The sequence below is a fragment of the Heteronotia binoei genome, chromosome 6 (genome assembly GCF_032191835.1).
Source record: "Heteronotia binoei isolate CCM8104 ecotype False Entrance Well chromosome 6, APGP_CSIRO_Hbin_v1, whole genome shotgun sequence".
NCBI lineage: Eukaryota > Metazoa > Chordata > Lepidosauria > Squamata > Gekkonidae > Heteronotia > Heteronotia binoei.
Window position 1 is genome coordinate 73,479,944 of NC_083228.1, and position 23,292 is coordinate 73,503,235.

A 23,292-nucleotide genomic window follows, 5' to 3' on the forward strand; every position below is an offset into this window, starting at 1 on the left:
AGCCGCCGCGGGCCGCCTCCTCCCCTGCCCAGCGCCCCCTGGGGGCTTGGGTGTGGAGAGGTGATCGCCCACTCCCATTTCTGATCTCCTGGCCGGATAAGACGAAGGCCCCCTCCCCGCCCTCCTCGGCCAGCAGCCGCGCCAGCCCAGCCCCCCTGCCTCCCGCCCGCCCCTCCTCCCGCTCCCTTTGCCTTGTTCAGGGCCGAGCGAAGATCACGGCGGCAGGAGGCGAAAGGAGAGGCTGGGGAAAGGAGCCGCGCGCACGCCTCTCTCTGCCCAAGCCAGCTCGCTCGTCCGCCCGCCTTCCCCTCCTTCCTTCCCCGGGGGCGGCTGCAGAAGTAGCAGCTGCATCAGGGAGCTTTGCCAAAGATCTGCCCAGGGTTAGGCAAGGAGCTGGGGCCGAAGATAACAACAGAGCGGCGCCTCCACGAAGGAATCAAACAGAAGGGAGACGCGGCACAAGAGAGCCGAGCAGGGACTTTGCAGTTGCAGAAGGTGGTCCGCCCGCTCCCAAAGCTGGGATAGAGAGTCCCCCTCCACTCACAGCATAGATGCGCCCTGAATCAGCGGAGTCGTATTGCACCTGAATAAAAGAGTTAGGATCTTAGGGAAGGGACGGACGGCACCTCTTCCCTCCTTGCCACTGAAAAGAAGGAGCAGGCGTGTGCATGTGCGCGCGCGCATGTGACCACTCTTGGCTATTTGTGTATTTCCCCGCATAATTCAACTGAAAAAGAAAAACGTCTCTTCTCTAAAGATTTGGAAACTTCTGATTGTTTTCTGGTGCAGGGAGCGAAAAGGGGGAGGGTGGAGAGCAGCTTCCTAGGAAATCCTCCTTGAGTGCTAAGGAGCCATCCTGAAAAAATAAGCACACTCATCATAATAGAAGGATACATCTGGACTCTGTTTGCGTTTCCTGGCTTTCCTGGGGACGAAGATGCTGTCCTACGGCGTGCTGGATGCAAATGTGGTAGACGTGGAAAAAAGGCGAAATCCCTCCAAGCATTATGTGAGTACAGAAGGTGGACTAAGGCCCGCACGGTGGTCAGCTGTGCGTTTGTGCAATGCTGCCTGACCTAGCAGCGGGTGTAATTCTGGACGCGTTTTACCAGGAGCTGTGGGATTTATGACTTCAACGTCATAATGTGTGAGAAATAACTTAGAAAGTGAGGCAGGTGGGATAGGGTTTCCGGAAGGTGTACTGTACTTCCCCTCAGGGAACACCTTTATAGCCAGGCAAAAAGGTCAGCGGGGAAGGGCTTTTTGCAAGCATGCTGACACTGTGGAATCACCTCTCTAGTGTACAGGTCTGAGTAACAGAATATGTGCTCTGGGCAGCTGAAATTCATCTGGGTTGCGTGTCAAGTGAGGACAAGACACTTCCCTTTACTCTCTTAAAAGCACAAAAGCTGGGTGTTGAACAGACCTCTTCTGATAATTATATAGGTTCACATAGAAAGCTGTGCTGAATAATGCTTTCCCTCTAGCACTGGGTTGATAGTGTGCAGGGGATTGGGTGACATGTTTGGTTGGGAGGCTGGACTAGATGATCTTTAAGTACACTCTCTGTGTTTACAATGGCAGTGATCAGTTTGTTCCTACATAAGAATATTTTCTCAGTCATCTTTTGCCTTTCCCATCAGTCGTGACAAGATGTGTATGAGGCGTATCTTGTTTTATTTGGACCATCTGGGTTTGTTTGGTCAATGTATTCTTTTAGCCTGCAGGCACATCTGGCATGTATGCAGTTAAGTTTCTTCTGTTCTTCTCTCATGGCACTCTAGGATGCGTATTTCTCTTTGCTTCACCAGAATCAGTAGAATGTTTCCTGAACAACTTCTTGAGCCTTACAAATCAAGTTTCTCTTTCTGTAGGACACTGGAATATTTCTTTAAGGACCTTGCCATTGTTGTAGATGGATTGGTTGTTTTGTATACCTCTGGTTGGTAGTTGACTCACTCATCAATGATTCTGGGCAATGACCCTACACGAACCTTCAGTGCTTCTCTTTAGCTGAGCCAGCTCAGCCAATGTGCAATGCTTGCTGGGTTCCTGTGGGGAGCAGGCCAGGACACCAGCACTGACATGACAGGAACACAGGTCACTGTGGGCCCAATGAGGAATGAGACAGTAATTGGTATTACTGATTGATTGCTTTAGTGCTCTACTTAGCTAATGCAGCTAACAATAAAACCAAACATTTACAATCCCAAATCAACTTTAAAACAAACATTATTTGAAGTGTTTACCTCTAAAAACATCAGATACACTAAATGAGAGGCACCATCTCCATCAGTTCAATTTATAGGTATTCCAGAATAGCAACGACTGTGAATTAGTATGAAAGGTTTGTAAGGATGGTACCACTGTCATTTCCAGGGGGAGGGCAGTGGTTGAAAGCTCCTAACCAACCTCACTTCAGATACTGTGGGCACCTGCAAGAGGACACCTCTGTTGACATGAGACTGACTTGTCAGTGAAGGTGAATCTTCTGTGCCATAACAGCAATTATGCCTTCTTGCAGGAATCTGTGGAAGGTAGTTCAGATGCCCACAAAGAATGCATTATTTCTCATATAACTGTGTTTGATCTCAAGAGAGGAGAGAGGTTGCCCATTTGGAATCAGATTTCAAAGCTTCCTGCCTCAGTCAGGTAGCTGGGAATTGTGTTAATTCTGTGAGTTTCCAGTCAGGTAGCTGGGAATTGTGTTAATTCTGTGAGTTTCAGCCTTGTATCTTGTTATGCTTTAAGCTGAACTGATCTGAAATAGTCAAGGAGACAAAGAGTGGACCTAAGCAGGTCTACTCAGAATCCTATTCAAGTCTATTCAGTGATACTTACTTCTAGAAAAACATCCTTAGAAAAACATCATACACTCCTTTGAGATGGGTGAAATAGGAACAGAGACTTTTGTACCAGCTGTGACCCTCACAAGTGCCAGTTCACAGACTGGGCATCTCAGTGCAGAACTGAGCACGGGTCCTGTTGTCTTTCCCACATCTTGGGTTTGCTTCTTGTACATATACCTTTCAAGTACGTTGGTTTCCACAAATTTGATTTGCCAAATTAACTAGGCTAATGTGTGAACTTGATCTTGTACTCACATATGTTTGCCAACAAAACATGAGGAAGGCTTCTACAGATGCTCCCAAGAATGCCAGAGTCACAGGATAAGTTATCATTGTTCTGAGGCTTAAAGCTGCAGCTATCATAGCAGGTTGAAAAGCAGCCCAGAATGCTGTACTTTTTTGTCCAAGATGTAACCTCAACTTTAGAGGGCAGAAATACTGAAGTACATGATAAAGAACAGAGGGCTTCAGTAATCTACCATACAGCCATTTATTTATTTGCCATAGCATATGCACATTGCAGGTGATTTTTCTTCTGTGTGGGCTGCAGTGATGCTCAAACAAAATTGCTGCGCTGAATAATTTAACAGCGCAATCCTATATATTTCAGTCTAAACCAAAGGGGCTTAGATGGAAGAACTCTGTGTAGGAGTGGACCAAGCCCTGAATATCTTGCTATATATACAAATGCTGATAGCTGCAAGGCTTTTGGTTCATACAGGCTGTATGAACCAAAAGCCATACAGCTATCAGCTCTGCACAACTGGGATGCAGTGAGCATTCTTAAAGCATGTGGCAAGCTATTGCTGATTACCCTAGTAATCTGTGTAAGGAAGATCTGTTTGTCTTTTTTTCCCAAGGACTAGGTGAAAAAAGATCAGAACTCTTTGGGGACAACAGAATTCTGGAGCAGAGAGACTATGGGAATTTAATCCATCTGTTATATTAATTGTCTGTAACCATGGGAACTAGAAGCTTGCTGCATTAGCAAAATGAAAGCTACACATCTCCAAGTTCTGTGGGAAGATTCTGATTTAATGGTCATGCAGATTCCTTAGACTCATGCCAATAATGTAGTACCCCTGTGATACTAGTATGTTGAAAAATGTTTCATACTTCAACATCAATTAGTGTACACTGTTACAACATGATTTGGGTTTCTGATCCTCTTCTTCCTGCTCAAGTTCCCTGAAGTGTGCCATTTGATTTCCATTATTCCTACCAGGTTGATCTATCAAGTCTGCATTGGCTGCCTGGCCTCCTTCTGGAGTGCTTTCATGTGCAGCATTTTAATGTGATCTTCAAAATTCACACTGAGAAGGATTGATCAAAACCCATCCACAGCCTCAGGCCAAATACATTTTCTTGTATCTTTCTCCCACTTCTGTACATTAGCACTGGCTAAGTGAATCCAGCTGTCATTGTGATATGATTCCCTTTAGGCTTTTTTCATGTGCTTTGTTCAGTTTGGTTTTAAATGTCTCACTGCTTCAATGTGCAAAACTCAATCTTGCCTTTGTGGCAGAGGGTGGGGGGGGAGAGAACAGTCTGTAGCAGTTTTTCCACCCAAGGTCAGCATTGCAATGGGGTTATTTTCAGCATGATGACTGCTAGCTCTTATCTCTCACTTTCTCTCAGATGTTTGGAGAATGGGAGGAGGAGGAGGATGCATATAGGGAGCAGCATGCTCAAATATTTGTGAGTGTGATTCAACAGCACCCACAAAAATATGGGTATATGCTAAGTTTCATGGTTCCAGGAGATACAGGAGACATCCCTGACCAGAACATACCAAAGTGTGTGTATCTACACTTGTTCCAGTTCATCTCTCACCTCTCCCATTCCTCTCTTTTCTCTCTCCTCTGTCAAAGTTTACATTGTAGTCTCTTTGTGGCAAGTTTTTTAAAACTATGCTGCTAAGAGCCACATACATCTATAGTGTATAAACAAATAAGGTGCTTTGAAGAATAGGGCCTGAGTAACAAATAGACTGGAAACAAAATTGGTGGGGAGGGGTGTCTCATAAAGTCATATGAACAGTTTCCCCTGCCTTGTACATGTTACCAGGTCATTTTTTCTTCTTTTTTACTGTATTTCTTGAAAGGAAGAAACTTTGAATGCAAGAAGAGCCCCCTAAAAATGTTATACACAAAACATTTTTATTACTGTACATACTTGTGACTTGAAATGTAGGATAACCCTCTTTTTCTTGACCAAACACATGGAAAAAAACTAGTCTTCCTTTGGGTAAATACAGCATTTTGTATGCCACATTAATCAATGGGTGGGGAAGCTTGGTTATAAATATGGTCAATGTGAAGTTGAACTAAGAGGTTGCTACAGAGAAGAGGGAGCCAGTGTATGGAGTGCCTTTAAAGAGAAGTGCAGACTGCTGTACTGTTTGTTCATGTCAGCTCACCAGAGTGGTGATTGTTATACTCCTTTGAAGAACCATAATGTGAAAACCATGGCTCATGTTAACTGTACTTTGTTTGTGAAACCAGGAGCTGGCTTGCAGATAATCATTCAGATTCTGGTATGCCTCTCTTGACAAAGGCGGGTTTCATCACCATCACAATTTCCTCTACTTGACCTGCAGAGATCTAGCTGATATCCTGTTTTACACAGAGGAACAAGCCAGGATTGAGCCAGGATGTTTACATCAGTATATCTTGAAGAACCTTAAAGATGAACTGTGATTAAAAAGATGAACTGTGATTAATAAACGAACTTCAAACTATGGTTTCAGATTCTGGTTTGACCTTCTTTAGAAACAGTCCTAAGAGAAATCAACCCAGACTGTTCCCTGGAAGATCAGATGCTGAAGCTGAAGCTCAAATACTTTGGCTACCAAATGAGAAGGGAGCACTCCCTGGAGAAGATCCTGATGCTAGGAAAGACAGAAGGCAAAAGAAGAAGGGGACGGCAAAAGATGAGATGGCTGGACAGTGTTACTGATGTAACAAACACGAATTTGAGCAGACTTTGGAGGATGGTGGAAGACTGGAGGCCTGGCGTGACTTTGTCCATGGAGTAGCAAAGAGTCGGACTTGACTGTGCGACTGAACCACAACAACAACAGAAATTGTTGTTAGTGGAGTGGTCTGTGTTTGATCACGCCAACCGTAGTTTAATTATGGTTTAACATTTTGTCTCGGCTCAGCCACACAGTGCCTGTATTGCAGAAAGGGATAATTTCCTTTCTGTTTTCTTGCCAGCACCTTACTGCCTTCTAAAAGATTATCCTTTTCGGGAGGGCCTTTGACCTATATATACATTAATCCAAAAGGAAAGGTCACAGTAGCAACCAGAACAAGAAAAGGCAAAAAAAAAAGTGACTTGTGCTTTCACACATATGAAAGGGAATTTTTTCCTACTCCACAAATCACTTTTTAACCTTTTCTTGTTCTATATATATATATATATATATATATATATATATATATATATAGAACCTTTTCTATATATATATATATATATAGCCAAACTGCTTACAAGAAATGTGAAAGTGCTTTTATCATGCTGGCTTTATTTCTGTAACTGTGGTCTGTTTTTATTTCAGAGTATGGTATATTACTATGTACTATTTAGTTTTATATCACATTAGATTTTGGATGAAATGGTAGGCTAAAAATGGTTTTAACAAGTAAACAGTTAATAAAAGTATGTTCCTAGAAAGCAAAGTAGAAGAAAAATTTGGATACCCTCACATCTCTAAACATGTGGCGGAGATAGTTCAGAAGTAAGGCAAATCTCTCAGAATAAATCCCACAAAAGGGGCCTGTGCTGTCTGCTTTTGTTCCATCTAAGTGCATTCTAGAGCTACCCTCTGTTTTAACAGCCACTGGAACCAAAGGAAGCAAACTTATGTAACCAACCTTCGATGATATCATTTGCCATCTAAAATCCATTTCCAATTAGGTAATTCTCAAACAGGGTTTAACTAATGATATTTAGTACTCTGATGTATAGGCCTTCTTAACAGGAAACAGCTGGCTTTTACACCATCTATAGTCTGCTTCTTTGTCAGCAGCCATTTATGTCGTTTCCTCTTCACAACCATGTGTCCATAGAAAAAAGGAAACAGTTCACAAAGCAGGGGTGCTAGAAGGCAGTTCACAATTCTGTGTTAATGCATCTAACAAAGTGCTTTGATGTGTGCCGGTAAAGCTGACATCTTGTTTTTTGCCTCAGGCTTCAACTATGTGTATTGTGTGAATATATGAACGCATAAAGCTGCCTAATAGTGAGTGACTATTGGCCCATTTTGGCCAATATTGTCAATTGTAAGCAGCAGTTCTCCGGGCTCTCAGTCAGAGGTGTAGCCTTGCTAGCTGAGATACTTTTCACTTGAGATGCCTGGAATGGGTCCTAGGCAAATCAGGAATTGTATTCCCATGCTATACCCCTATCTCCAAAATCAAACACATCCACATAGGCACTGAAACTGCCTTTTTAGAATGGAGTAATACTTTCTCAATTAAAACCAACTCCATACTCTCAGTATGGTTGCCACTAGTTCTGGTTGAAAAGTTTCTGGAGATTTGGGGGCAGAGCCAGGGGAAGTGTGAGAAGCCTGGGGAGTTTAAGGAAGGGCAGGAGCTCAGCAGGAAAGCAATGACATAATGTCCACACTCCAAAGCTGCCATTTCCTCCACGGAAATTGATCTCTGTACTCTGGAGAACAGTTGTAGTTGTGGGAGAACTCCAGGGCCTACATGGGGTCTGGCAACCCTAATTTCTTGTTAGTAAACTTGCCAGTGGAAGATTGTGCTGTGAATTTACCATTGAGAACTAATCTAAATAGCAACTGATGAATTCATTATTTCTGAGTCTATTTCCGCTAAAAATTGCCTGTGCAAAGTGCTGATTGGCTGACCTTTACGGCAGTCATGAAGTAATTTCCCAGAGCAGAGTTTAAAGTTGCTGTTACTGTTGTTGTTTTTGAAAAGGAATTATCTTTTTTTAGAAGTTCTGAGTAAATCTGAAATCTGCAGGATGATATGTTCGTAGAAAAAATTTAGAGAAAGAACATACTTTTTGACAAGTAGCACTGCCTTTATTTTTTTTTTTAACTTTAATACTTTAAGTGAAAAGTTGAAATGAAGCTGATATTCACCCCATCCAGATCAGGGCTGGAACTGCTATTTCTGGAATCTGTGATCCATCCCAGAGTGGTTCACATGAAGATAAAACCAGTTATGTTGGATCAGAGCAATGGACCTTGTAGTCCAGCATCCTAGCTAGCCAGATACCCTTGAAAGCCCTACCATTGTCCTCCCTCCACTGGTATTAAGTAGGTTACTGCCTCTGAACATGGAAGTTCCATTTACTCATTGTGGTTAATAGCTGAGGATGGACTAATCCTCCATAATTTTGGCTAATTCCCTTTAAAACCCACCAAATTAGTTGCCATTAATGCATCCCAAATGTTAATTAGAGTAAAAAAGTACTTTGTTGGTCATGAACCTACTGCGTATCTATGTCATTGGGTGCTCTGGAGTTCTAGCAGTATGGGAGAGGGAGAAAAAGCTCTCTGTCCACTTTCTTCACCCCATGCATAATTTCATGAATTTTTATTATGTCTCTCTTAGTCATCTTTTCTAGACTGAAAAGTCTTTTCTCATAGGAAAGGTTTCCTTATCCCTTAATCATCTTGGTTGCCCTCTTCTGTACTTTTTCCAGCACTGGAAGATCCTTTTTAAGATACGGTGACCAGAAATGTACATAGTATTCTAAATGAGGCCACATTACAGCTTCTGTTCTCCATTTTGAAGCCCAAGAGCTGACCATCCCAAATAGCTGCTAGGCATTTTTGAAAGCTAGGAGTCTTCCTGTGTACAAACTTCTACTAATTAACATTGCTCTGTGTACATTGCACTGGTTCAGCTGAGCTTGCAAAAAATGCCCTTCACCCATCTTCAGTTTCTAATGCAAGCTTCACCAGACTGGATGCTAGGAAACACATTACCCTCCATAGAAGGTGCCCCCATCCTCCTTTGTTTCCAAAGAACTCAAGAAAAACCACAGAATCTTCAGCAGAAAGTGAAGGGGAAGCATTTTTGCAAGCTCAGAAGAACCAGTGCAAAGTACAGAGTACCCAGCAGTACCTGTGCAGTCACAGAGTGCCCAGCAGAACCCAGTGCTATTGTGGCAATGCCAGATCAACAGGATTGAGCATAGAATCACAGCCTAAGCAAGTGGGGGGTTGAAAGGCCAGCAGAACCAGCACAGTGTACTGTGTCCAACAAACCCAGTGCCATTGTGGCAATGCTAGGTGATATCAAGCACAGAATCACAGTCCAAACGGGGGGAGGGGGGTTGGAAGCCCAGCAGAGCTATTGCAGTGTCCAGTGTCCAGCAAACCCATTGCCATTATGTCAGTGCCAGCTGATATCAAGCACAGAATCATAGCCTAAGCAAGGGGGGGCGGTGGATGTCCAGGAAAACCAGTGCAATGTACAGTGCCCAGCAAAACCAGTGCCATTGTGGCAATGACAGTTGATGTCAAGCACAGAATCATAGTCCAAGCAAGGGATGTGGGGTTTGGAAGCCCAGCAAACCCAGTGCCTTCTGTTCATAATATTAACAAAGGTTTGCAACTATACTACTCTTAAATACATTCTGTCACCAGGATAGGGATGAGAGTGTCATGGGTGACGAGGATGAGCTGACATCTGAGCCCATAGCTGGTGCTTCTGAGGTTGACAGCTTGCCATCAGCAATCCCCGCACCTGACCCGGCAGCAGAGGAGGAGGCACAGCAGCAAGCAGTTGATTCACCCCTGCAGGTAGCATGATTGAGGGAATATCTACGTCATGCTTTAGCAGCCTGGCAGAGGGATGCACACCTACAGGGAAGGCGGTTGCTGAGCCCTGAGTATTAGCAGGAGCTTCCCCGTTATAAGAGCATCACCATTTAGTTCCCTGCTCAGGGTTGGGCTCTCAGTGGAAGCAACAAGTTACTTTGGTACAATGCTCATCCACCTAGGCTCTTGCACTCTCGCTTAGACTCTTTGGTTTCCTGACTTCCAGCTCTAGATGACCTCTCTTTCTGCATTCTGACTTGACTTTTTGATTTGGCTTTTGTTTGAACTTTTGGCTTGACCGTGGACTGGACTTGGACTTTGCTCAGGCCGGCACCCAGCCTGTGACAGAGGTCTTAAGACCAAGAAGTGAAAATGGGGGGAGGAAAAATTAGGTGAAGGGAGACAAAAATGATTGAGAAACGTGTGGAACAGAGGGAGAGAAATTAACAGAGGGGAAGGTCGTTTATCTTGCTTGCAATACCCTAACTACTACTTTGTACTACTTTGCAAGTTCTGAGCTGGGTTCAAGGAAAGGAAGAGAGAAAGGCTAGACTATTGGAAAAAATGACCTGCAGGCTGGCAATTACTGTAGTATCCTGGAGTGATGGCCTACAGTGATGGCAAAATACTGTCAGAATTCTGGGCTGATGTGATCCCCATTTGTCTAAGTAAGCTTTCTAGGTCCCTCTCCCATATGGCTGCCATGATGATTAATTAGATGATCTAATTATTAGAATGAGAGTGTAGGAACACGATGTGAGAGCAAAGATCTTGAAATAAAAGTCTCTGTCAAGCTGATGCCAAACATGTTCAGTGTGCTGTCTTTAGCTGTAGAGATCTGATTTTTCAGTGGATTTCCCCCCCCCCCCCAAAAAAAAAAAAGCTCAGCATATTTTGAGAGAATATTTGTTTAAAAATTTATTTCAGCAATTTTGATGTGTGGTACATATCTAACAGCAACATTTATAAAATGAGTGTAAGTATTGAACTTGCAAATATAAAAGTCACTTTTGCAGTGTTTAGGATAAGAAAGTGGAATCAGTCTTGTTATATTGTTTTCTTTTTGAAACAGGGAAAATGATTAGGTGGAATGGCAATAATAAAATCCTGCATTTCTAGTTGCACTCTGGTTAGAGTAAATGTTTAGTTTAGATGTTAAACAATAGTTATAATAAGCCAGAATTTTTTTTCAGGAGTACTTATCTCTAGATTGAAATATAGAAATGTCATGGTATTATTACTAGAAAGAGTTACCAGAAAGATAAAAGTCTGTAAAACAAGTTATCCAATGAACTTGAATGCACAGATTATGCACAGATTAAGCCAAAATGGTTAAATGTAGGAATACTTGATTTATAGAAAACTTGTCGAAAACACAGACCAACTTTCAAGCACAACCAGTATGGATAGGGTTAAACATATTTATTTACTTAATGTTTATTTCATAGAATCATAGAATCTTTGGAAGGGACCTTCAGCATCATCAAGTCCAACCCCCTGCACAGTGCAGGAATTTCCTTAAATACTACTGGTGTATAATAATTATCTGGAGACAAAGCACAATAGTATACCAATAAACCAACCAGATTGGATGGCATAGCCTCCCAGATGTGAGGCTTGTTTCACTCCTTGTATTAGATCAGTGTTCCCATATTACCTTCTCAGTAGTGAGGTTTCTTCTGATTGCTATTTTTATCAGAGAATCAGGGAATATAAAGGTCTGGAGAAATTATTGGGTTTTGATTGTATTCTGTATATTTAAATACTGGTTTCATTTGATTTTAATTTATGCCAATAAAGGTACTGACAGACTAACAGACAGACAAGCAGATTGAACTGCTGTAATATGCTCTATTTGGGGCTGCCTTAAAAGGTACAAAATTGGTACAAAATGCTGCAGTAAGGTAATATTCTTGCCTGGACTCAGCTGCTTGGAACATGTAAATCCAGTGTGGCATTAACTGCTCTAATTATGTATTAGCTTCCAGGCTCAATTCACAGTGTTGGTTATTTCCTTTAAAGCCTTCCACAGCCTAGAGCCCTTACTTACTGAACCACATTTCATGCACCTAAGAGCCAGCTAGGTTCTTCAGAAAACCTTCTCCTTCTCCGTATGGTGCCCTGCCCCGCTGTAGCACTCTGTAAAGCAACAGTGAGGTCACGGATGTTTTCTATGCTGAGAGTGGTTCCAGTCCATTGAAATGGCATACCAGAATGGGTGTGCAGGGCACTTTTCACTTTCTGCATTTAAGAAGGTGCGTAAGAGAGTTTTATTCCAGAGAGCGTTTATTCCAGATTGAGAAAGAAACACTTATATTCATAATTAAAAATCTGGGATAATAATTTTTAACCCAAACTGAACAACAAAGGTACAAAGCTTATACTAACAGGGACTCTTACAAACAGGGTACCACCACATGAAAACAAAATATTCAAGTCTTCTTGAGAAAGGTGGACTACAAATCCTGCAAAATAAGTAAATAGGCCCAGTCTCTCAAGTCTATCCACCTTACACTTGGTACACTTGGCAGCACATGATTCTGATACTAATGCATGGGGTGATTCATATGGTAGAAAATAAAAAAGAGAAACCTCCTAACTATAGCAGCTGTAGAAACTGTGGGCTCTTCCCTTAAATGTACAAGACAGTTTTTCAGACAGATGTGCTTCAGATCATGTTGCAAGTCTCTGGAGGGTTGCCACATCTGGTTTGGGAAATTCCTGGAGATTTGGGAGGGGAGGGAGCTCAGCAGGGTATAATGTCATAGTGTCCACCCTCCAAAGCAGCCATTTCTCTAAAGGAACTAATCTCTGTCATCTGAAGATCAGCTATAATTCTGGGATGTCTCCAAATCCCACCTGGAGGTTAGCTACTCTAGTCTGCTTGCATCTTTGCTATCATCAACACATGCTTCCTAATTGTGCAGGCTAAAACTCTTGGGGTTTAGATATACGATTAGCAGAGTAACGTGGAGAGAACCACGAATAACAGCCAGGCACACGGTTTAGTTTAAGAATAAAAGTAGTTTACTTTACTAATGAGGAAAAGGTATGACTGGGATTTCTAGAAAACAAAGAAGGATTTAATATCCTGTCTAGCTTCTAGGCTACATCTCGACTCTCTCAAGTCCTAACTTCAACTGCATGGAGATCTAAGGACTTAACACAAAGGGCAATAAAACTGACCAAATGGTTTCCCTTAGACCACCACCCAAATATATGGATTAGCCTATTAGGGCTCTCCCTCAATGGTCACTATGCATATTGACACCTAGCCTTGGCGGGAAGTACATGCAAACATTCTCATTGGCTTTACCTACTCACTGGCTAAACATCAGCATGCATATACAAACACTTAATTAACTCATGGCAACAGGAAGTGAAATTGCATCAGAAACCCAACAATCCCCTTCTCAAGTTCATGAACTGAAGTCATGAGGTTTCAGCTTCTCTCTCAGGTGGTCAAACTTCTTCTTGGTGAACGGCTTGGTCAGGATGTCAGCAATCATTTCTTCCGAAGGACAAAACTTTACTTCAATCATTCCTTGTTGCTGTAACACCCTCACCTTATGGTATCACACAGAAATGTGCTTGGTCTTGCCTTTGACACTTTCACTCTTGATCAAACTTAGGCAAGGTGTGTTATCTTCAAACAGGGTTACTGGAATAGGCTCTTCTATTCCAAAGTCTCTCAGCAGGTGTATGATCCATTCAAGCGCATTGCAGGCACCTGCTGCAGAATCAAACTCAGCTTCCATTGTGGACATAGCTACTATACTCTGCTTGCGACTTGTCCAGTAGATCAGGTTGCTTCCGTAGAAAAACAGATGCCCACTTACTGATTTGCGCTCAGTAGTGTCTTCGGCCCAATCTGTGTCCATGTATCCAATCAATCTTGGGTTGTCATTAGCTGTAATCTTCAGTTTCAGATCAGCTGTCCCAATAAGATACTTAACAAGTCTCTTCACTGCATTCCAATCATGGCGATTAGGTGAGCTTGTCTTTCTGCTCAAGATTCCAACAGCTGCACTTATGTCAGGTCGGGCAAGTTGAGCTAGATACAGTAGTTTCCCAATAGTTTCTTTGTACAGACGATTGTCCTTGAGAGGCACTCCATCTTCCAGCTTGAGATAAGATGGGTCAAGTGGGAAACTTGCTCTCTTGATATCTTCTAGGCTCAGTGCCTTAGCAAGATTCAGGATTTTGGTTCTTTGACTCAGAAAAAAACCTCCATTCTCTGTTCTTTCTATCTGTATTCCAAGATAGTGGTTCAAAGTCCCAAAACGTTTTACTTCCACTTCTGCACTCAGCTTGTCAACTATCTCTTGCACATCAGATTCACATTGACAACATAACAACAGTCCATCAGTTGACATCAGTACATACTGGCATTTATCATTCTTCAGTTTGAAGAACAGGCTGGGTTCTATTTTCCCTTGCTGGAACCCTTGCTTCTGTAGAAAAGCAGTTAGCACTTCATTCAGTCCTTTATCAGGTAAGTTTTCCTTGAGGTTTGCCTTTTCAATCTCATGGTGCTGCACATGCATTCCTTTCTGTGCTGCTATACTCAGTAGGGTTCTGAGAGTGGCATACTTTACAATCAGTTCCCTTGGGATTTCTTCATTGTCTGAGGATTCTTCTGCAGTTTGCAGAACATTACAAAGTCCATATCTGGCAGGTGGTACTCCCTTATTGCTCCTCTGAGTTTGCCTCACAGTACTGCCTGTCTCCCCTTCTGGTCCAGCTTGATCTGCCTCTCCTTCTGCTTCTGGGGTGCTTTCTGGCCTACCTTGAGGGTCGGTGCTACTGGCAGTCAGCCAATCAACCATTTCAGTGAGGGACATTCCTGCATCAGTTTCCTGATCTTTCTGCACTGTGGGCTCAGATATCAGGGGTATTCTGCTCTCATCAATATGCACAACATTGCATTCTTTAGATAACAGAGTCTTTGGATCCATCACATCGCTTTTTACAATCTCTAGAGACTTCTCATTGTGCACTGGCTTTCTCTTGCCATAGGGTGGCGCTGTGCCTTTCCCCTTTACACATACATTACAAGCTTGCAACTCTTGGTCACATCCTGCAAACTTCACATGTATTCAGCAACTTCTTAACAGATCTCACATTCCTGTGTCCAAGCCCTTTATGGCAGGCATAAAGGCATTCCTTATGAGAATACAAACTTGCTGTTGCCTGATAGGCATGACCCATTTCTACAGGGTCCAGATAGTAAGCACCATCAAATCTCACTGCTTCAAAAAGCACATCACTTTCTGGATGGGCAATGGTGCATTGTTTATCTTTAATCAAAAACACATTTCCTTGATCTGTCAATTTCATTACAGAGATTAAATTCTGATCTGCTTGCTCAGAGTAAACACAATCCTTCAACAATACATCAGTTAGCTCTCCAGCCTTTGAGTAAACTGAGATCTTCACAGATCCTACTCCGTCTGTCTGTAAAGTATCCTCATTAGCAAGTTTCAAAGTTTTCCGCTGGCTTTCATCCAAACAAACCAACCATTGGCAAAATCTACATCTATGCCTACTAGACCCAGAGTCAAGCATAAAAGCTTTCTTGGCATCTACATCACCAGACCTCAGCATGTAAGAGACTTCACCATGAGGCATTGCCTTTGTTTGTGAGTTAGCAGCCCCCTGCTGGGACACGGCTCTTTCTCCTTTGTCTGAGGAGCTGGGGCTCTTGCGTTTAGGGCTGTTCTGCTTCGAGTCAAAGAACCTCACTATGTAGCCTGGTTTCAAACATTTATAACAGACTCTGTGGTTTTGCTTCCCTTTTTCTTCCTTTACAGCCAATGCTTGCATTTGACTTGACAATCTAGAGAATTTGCGTTTAACACTTAAGTCTCTTAAATATGCAATTGTAAAATCGATATCAGTCTCTTTTCTAGATTCAACAGGGGCTAGAATGCTCTCATAACTTTCAGGAAACAATGAGACAATCACAGCTTGAAGCTCTTCGGTAGATACTGTAGCTCCAGCTGATCTTAATTCGGTGACAAGGGCCAGGATGTTGTCGAGGTGAGCTGAGATATCACCCCCTGGGGCAAGACTGAGGGAGTACAGGCATTTGCGCAAGTACTTCCATTGGAGAAACGTGCGCTGGCCATATTTCAAATTAAGGTTATTCCAAATCTCCTTTATGTGATCACAATTAACCACAATGGCCGTTTCCTGAGATGAGACTGAACTTAGAATCAGCAGCTTAGCTTTAAGTTCATCTGCATCAAACTTTTGCCTCTCCTCTTGGGACATATCATCTGGTATATCAAAGTCCAACACATATCTTATCCGTTGAACTCCAAGAGCACACTCAATTCCCATTTTCCATAAAAGGAAGTTATCCCTTCTCAACTTAGGGATGCTTAACTTGGGGGAATTTTCCATATTGCATACAACCTGTTCAGACGATTGCAACGTCATGTTTTCCTCACGAGTTGCAGGCGAAGATGCTGTCCCAGAACCAGCAGGCGATTGCCTCTCTCTGGGTCTTCTGGGTCTGTGCCTCCAAGGGGACATCAAAGAGAATCTGTTCCTGTTGTTCCCAAGTAGTCAGCCGGCGACTGCAAGCGATGGGAAGGAGTTTCTTCAGATGCAAATTCCCGGATAATTGACCTGAGCACTTCTCTATGCCTCTCTCTTAGCTAATTACCACCTTGGCTTTTTGCTCGCAGCTGTGAAGCTTTCTGTGGCCCATAACCTGTTGTTGGGGTTTAAATATACGATTAGCAGAGTAATGTGGAGAGAACCACGACTAACAGCCAGGCACATGGTTTAGCTTAAGAATAAAAGTAGTTTACTTTACTAATGAGGAAAAGGTATGACTGGGATTTCTAGAAAACAAAGAAGGATTTAATATCCTGTCTAGCTTCTAGGCTACATCTCGACTCTCTCAAGTCCTAACTTCAACTGCATGGAGATCTAAGGACTTAACACAAAGGGCAATAAAACTGACCAAATGGTTTCCCTTAGACCACCACCCAAATATATGGATTAGCCTATTAGGGCTCTCCCTCGTTGGTCACTATGCATATTGACACCTAGCCTTGGCGGGAAGTACATGCAAACATTCTCATTGGCTCTACCTACTCACTGGCTAAACATCAGCATGCATATACAAACACTTAATTAACTCATGGCAACAGGAAGTGAAATTGCATCAGAAACCCAACAAAAACATCCCTAAGACCTCTCCAGTTCTGTTCAAGGTGTTTCAGTTCAACGTTTAGTTTTCCTTTGGCAGTTCCAGAACTTTCCCAGGAGGTTTCGTTGGGCTTTTCCATGACTATAAATAAAGAAAACAGCCGTTAGTGTAAAATTTGGGCACTGTTTAGAACTACCCTGGGAATGCAAACTGATGACCCTGTGTGAGCAGCCTTCTTCTGACAACATCTAGAGCTGAGCTGACTTCTGAGCCAGGCTTCTGCTTTGTTACAAGCCAGGAAATCTTAACAGCTGGAAACACGGCTGTGAAAAAGTCAGTCACAAGATTTTCTGACAAGCCAAGAGATTAAGAGCTGTTATCACTGGGGAAGGGCCAGACTGTGCTGGAGATCCTCCATTAGTTTGATGTCACTGGCAAGTCAGCAAAGACGTCAGCTAAAGGACTTTCTCATGTCACCTCTGTCATTCTTGCTGTCAGGATGATCTCTAAATGTGTGGGGACTGCCAGACAAAAAGTACCCCCTCAACCTAGACAAATTTATTGGTGTGAAATAAAATTTTTGATCAGCTCTTTGAACAGGTTCTGGACATACATTAATTGAGCCATCTGGTTGTGTTCTTCAGCTAAATTTGCTAGGATTTCCAATATCAGAGATTTGGACAGGGTCGATGAGGAGGAAGTGTTGCATGGTTAGGGTTGCCAGCTCTGGGTTGGAAAATACCTGGAGAATTTGGGGGTAAAGCCTGAGGAGGATGGGATTTGGGGAGGGAAAGACTTCAGTTTAGTATATTACCATAGAATCTACCTCCCAAAGTGGCCATTTTCTCCATGTGAACTATCTCTGTTGTCTGGAGATCACTTGGAATACTGGGAGTACTCCATCTACCACCTGTAGGTTGGCAACCCTGTGCATGGTATAGTGGTTAGGCTCTGGGTATAGCCTAGGATCTGGGAGGGCCAGGTTTGAATCCCTGCACTGCTTGGAAGGTCACTGGATATGTCTTTCATATATGAATGACGTTGGGTCATAAACTGTCTCTAAGTCTAACCTGTCTCACAGTGTCGTTGTGAGGATAAAATGGAGAAGTGGACAATTATGTTTGTAAGCTGTTTGGGGTCCCCATTGGGGAAAAAAGCAGAGGTATAGATATCTATGTAATGTACACATAAAACAACTGAAAGAACAGCTTTCATTTTTAGCCTATCTTTCCTCAAGGCAACACAGTTTAAGGGAGTATGTGTGGTTCCTGCATCTTTCTGTATTCATTTTTTGGGGGTGGGGGGTGGGAATAATGAAAAGGCAAGAGAATCAATTGCATCTGTAATGATGGAATGGGATGGAGCCATAGTGGGGTAGGTAGAAATGTTGCCTTGCCAAATGCCTTTAGAGGTGTCACTTGGCTGCCTTTTACTAATATTGGAAAGGAAAGGTCCCCTGTGCAAGCACCAGTCATTTCTGACTCTGGGGTGTTGTTGCTTTCACAATGTTTTCACGGCAGACTTTTTACGGGGTGGTTTGCCATTGCCTTCCCCAGTCATCTACACTTCCCCCCCAGCAAGCTGGATACTCATTTTACCGACCTCGGAAGGATGGAAGGCTAAGTCAACCTCGAGCTGGCTACCTAAACCCAGCTACTGTTAGGGATTGAACTCAGGTTGTGAGCAGAGCTTAGGACTGCAGCACTGCAGCTTTAACACTGCGCCACAGGGCTCTTACCAATATTAGTCCTGCTGAATCACTAGGAGCTGTACTTCACAGAAAATCTGACACACATTTAGGAAGTAACCTTTGCCCCGTCACTTCCAGCTGCCTCCTCAATTTGAATATCCCTTTCACTCTGACATTATTGTACCTGGAAAGGCTTGTGGTAACACATCCGGTTGTCAGCAGTTCTCTCCACCCCCCCACCCCCGCCCCACTATCAAAAGGTAATTTTATTTTGTGGGATGTGATGGAGGCAGGAGTTATGATTTGAACCTTATAGTTCTGGTTTGTAATCTCAAGCTATTCATACTTTATTATGAAGCCTTAGCATTGTCTTTATGAAGCAATTCAGTATAATATTTTGCTAACCACATCCTCTGAAATATCTGGAACTGGTAAAATCAGTTACAGGATGTTGAGTGATGTGGAAACATGCCGAATTATTGTTGATTTTAATGACTTGGCAGAAGAGTTTTGCTTTCCACTCCTGAATGAAGCCACAGTAAGTCGTAATAGACTCTATACTTCCAAACTGGGCTGCTGTGACACCATCTATGTGGGACTACTTGAAGACTTGAAAAACTTCCCTTGGTTCAAAATGTATCAGTATCTATCAGTCACACAGTACCATCCTATCAGGACTGCTCATAATTCTACTGAGGTCTGTTCAGTGAGGCGTGCTCCCAGATTGCACTAACTCTGAGTCAGCAGAAGCATACCAAACCCTTTGTTGAAAGAATGGCCTGATTTCCCAACATAATTCAAGGTATTGACTTTAACCTCAGAGCTGTAAATGGACTTGGTTCAGGTGTTCAGGTTACCTTAGGGAGCTCCTCTTCTCATATGTGCTCTCACAAGACACGCTTCCAATTCTGAATCAGGTTGGTACGGCCAAGGGCCAAGTATATCACTTGCCTATGTTCATGGGACCTTCACAAATGTGCAACTACAGATTGAACTTTCATACTGGCTCTTTTAATGACAGCAGTTCAGCTGTATACTAGTTAAAACAGCCAAAGTAAGTCATATATGTTGATGTGTGCACCTATCCCATTATTAAACATATAATAAAATAATTAGGAATGTCTTTGTTTATTATCATGCTGTCAAATAGTAGACTGGCTGGCTCCTATGAGCCAGTTTGGTATAGTGGTTAAGAGCAGCAGACTCTTAATCTTGAGAACTGGGTTTCATTCCCCACTCCTCCACATGCAGCCAGCTGGGTGACCTAGTTCAGTCACAGTTCTCTCAGAACTCTTTCAGCTTCGCCTACCTCACAGGGTGTCTGTTGTGGGGAGAGGAAGGGAAAGAGATCATAAGCTGCTCTGAGACTCTGAGTGAAGGGTTGGGTATAAATCCAGTTGTTGCTGTTCTTCTTCTTCTCCTCCTCCTCCTCCTCTTCCATACAACCAAGCACCAATGTACATGGTCTCTGCAAACTCAGGATCTTCCTTAAGTGTGAAGAAAAAAAAAAACTTTTTAAATTAAATATTTGGGGGGGGGGGCATAGTGTTTGGTGCCTCTACTTCAAAAAACAGCCCCCCCCCGCGCCCCAGATACCCACAGATCAATTCTCCTATATACCCTGGAACCGATCTCCATTGGGCAGAGGTATCAAACTCATTTGTTATGAGGGCTGGATCTGACATAAATGTCACTTAGTTGGGCTTGGCCATCCATGCCATAAAATGTAACATGAAGTACCAGAGATATAAACTTTATAAAGAAGCTTTCAGAGGTTGAATGGCAGCAATAGGAGAATGACAATAGCAGCCTTGCTTAGATTAGGTGTGATATGCAGAGAGGTAGTAGATGCAGATATACCAGTGTTGGTAATGAGACAGGAAATCTGGGTCTCAATTCCATCCAGGAGGATTCAGCCCAGGAGGATGTAAAAAATAAATGGACTATAAGTCTCACATTAAAAACTACAACATTCAGTTGCTGACCTAAGAGTGGCAGTGCTCTTACAAAGGAATTTCAAAGGGAGATTAGAAAGAGAGACTGCTGAATTGCAATTGATAATGAAGCTCAAGACAATGCATCATCCAGGACTGGACTGAGAGCTAGTTTTCCTGTCTTATTACCAATGTGTGCTACTATCATTTGGCATCTGAAATCACTTTGCTCTCTAAGATATAAGGACTAGCCCAAGTGTTCTAATTCCTAATCAGGGTCTTTTTGAAAGAAAATAAATCCAGATAGGAACAGAGAAATCTGAGACTGCAGATTTGAGGTGTGCGCATGCTCTAAGGAGTAAGAAGCCGACGCCTTCCCCCTTCCGAGAAGGAAAAAGAATTACAACCTAAAAGGAATGTAAATATTTCTACTAAAGTGTGAGAAATAGATAGGAGAGTGTCTAGGGAAATAGAGAACAGTCTGACTTGAAAACTCAACTGCTGTGTGTGGTAAGGAAACGTTATTGAACTTTCAAGATAAGTCGACATTAGTCATGATTGATTGCTTAAAATGGCGACTACAGTGAAAGGGCTATCTGAGCAAATGACACAATTTCAAAATTTAGTGTTAGAATCTAATGAGAAGATTAGAGCTGAAATTGCAGAAATAAAAAAGGTTTGCCAATTAAATATGGAGTTAAAAGGGGTCAAAGAACTGGCTCTGAAAGCTGATAACGCCACAAAAGAAAATAAGGTGCAGAGTAGTCAGCTGAAAAAACAAATCACTGAGCTTTCGGACAGGAACAGAAGGGCCAATTTAATTGTACATGGAATCTCAGAAGAAGTAGATGCAAAACAGCTAGAAAAAAGCATGATTTCAGAGCAGAGAATAAAATTAAATGAAGAGCAGATAGAGTGAGTACATAGACTGCAGAGTAAAAGGAGAGGAGGGGAACCATGCCCTGTGATAGTTAAATTTGCGAGGGAGAAATTACAAGTATTCCTAGCTCTGAAGAAGAACAAACAACTGGAGCATAAAGGGAAAAAGGTTTTCGTAAGGCAAGACTTTTGTCAGGAAACATTGCAACAAAAGAGCTTAATGAAACCATATGCTGAGAGACTCTTCCAGAACAAAATACAGTTCACACGGGCTTATCCAGCTTCTATAGTAATTTTCAGAGAGGGGAAGAGACTAATGGCAAAAAACTCAGCTGAAGCAGTGAAACTACTAGAAAAATTAGGAATCGATCCAGGAGACACTGACTCCGAACAGATGGAGGAGACTTCAATGTTGGAAGAAGAAGAAGAATCTACCACACACCAGGACAAACGGCAAAGGATGCTCTCATAAGAAAAGGGAAGTATCCATAAAATAAGATAAGAGGTCATAAGTTAAGGATATAATTAAGTATGGAAGAGGGGAAGGATGTGCATACCCATAGGCATAGAGAGGGGATGAGGAATCACCCCCAGCTACAAGCTCTATGTCAGGGGCAGGAGGGAGGGGGTGGAGGAGTAGGGAGGAAGGGATGTTGGGATGCAAGAAGGGAAGGATAACAAAAGTAAATGTTCGGCCAGAGGGATGGGGGAATTTTAGTGTAAAAGAATATGGTTAGAATGCTGAAGATGCTTTTGCTGAATGTCAATGGTCTAAGTTCTAATCTCAAAAGGTATAGACTTGCTAGATTTATAAAGCAACAAAATATAGATATTATGTGTTTACAGGAAACACACAAAGCCAAAAAGGATACTAAACCATTATTTAATGACCCACGGTGGGAAGTGTTAGCTGAAGCAAGAAGTACTGCCAAAGCAAGGGGAGTGGCAGTTCTGGCACATAAAAGGAATGACATTAAATTGATAGAGGTATTAAGTGATGGGGAAGGAAGATATCTCTTGGCTAAATGCCCCTTTCAAAATAGATTGATAACACTGATAAATATTTATGCCCCAAACAAAGGAGGGAAAACTTTTTAGTAAAGGTATTACAAAAGCTACAGAGGTTTTCTGAAGGAGAAGTGATAATAACAGGAGATTTTAACATTGATGTCACTAAAGACAAAATAATTAGGTGGAAAAAGTGGAATCTGATAGAAGCATATGAAGCTTTAGGTCTGAACCCCCAACCAACTCACTTTTCTAGTAGCACAAAACAGCTTCATGTTTAGATCACATAATCTTTCAAAGATCAAATAATTGGGAATTGACAAGAATAACAACTCATCCAATATGGATCTCTGATCATGCTCCATTGAGTATAGAAATAGAAATAAAAGGTTAACAGGTTAAAAGAATATGGAGATATAATAATATGATTATGTCTAAAGAAAAAGATAAAAAATTCATGGAAAATCAGTTAAAATTATATTTTAAGGAAAATAGAGGGACAGTCGCCACAGACATTCTTTGGGATGCAGCTAAAGTAATAATCAGGGGGCAATGCATAATGAAGGAAAAGGAAATAAAAAAGAATGGTTTTCTAATAAGACAGGAAAAATACAAGAACTGGAAATGTTACAGAGACATCAGGCAAAAATTTTTTGCCCAGATAGGCAAAAATTAATTAAAGAATTTAAGAGACAATTAGATTCTCTTGACTCTATGGCACTATGGAAAAAACAAACTATGGTAAGGAATGAATTTCGGAGGATCACAATAAACTCAAAGAGGAGATTGGCAAACTATTTGAAGGGTAGAAGGCATAAGCAAAGGGTGAGAAGTATAAGAACACATGTAAATACAACGCAGAACCCGAATGAGATTAGAGAAGCCTTCCTGGATTTTTTTAAAACCTTATATGCAAAAAAAGACATAGTTGAATTCAGGGAGCAAATAGGAATAAGTTT

General features: G+C 42.2%; 1 protein-coding gene across 3 annotated transcripts in view; it reads left to right on the forward strand.

Annotated features, from left to right (window-relative positions):
- Nucleotides 1-205: 205 nt before the first annotated feature.
- SH3PXD2A (SH3 and PX domains 2A) overlaps nucleotides 206-23,292 on the forward strand; it is a 378,650-nt gene continuing 355,563 nt past the window's right edge. For all 3 annotated transcript variants that reach the window (XM_060241731.1, XM_060241733.1, XM_060241732.1), the window contains exon 1: nucleotides 206-1,009. In XM_060241731.1, coding sequence (XP_060097714.1) covers nucleotides 938-1,009 — 72 coding nt within the window. In that variant the 5' untranslated portion in view covers nucleotides 206-937. The remainder of the gene's footprint in view (nucleotides 1,010-23,292) is intronic.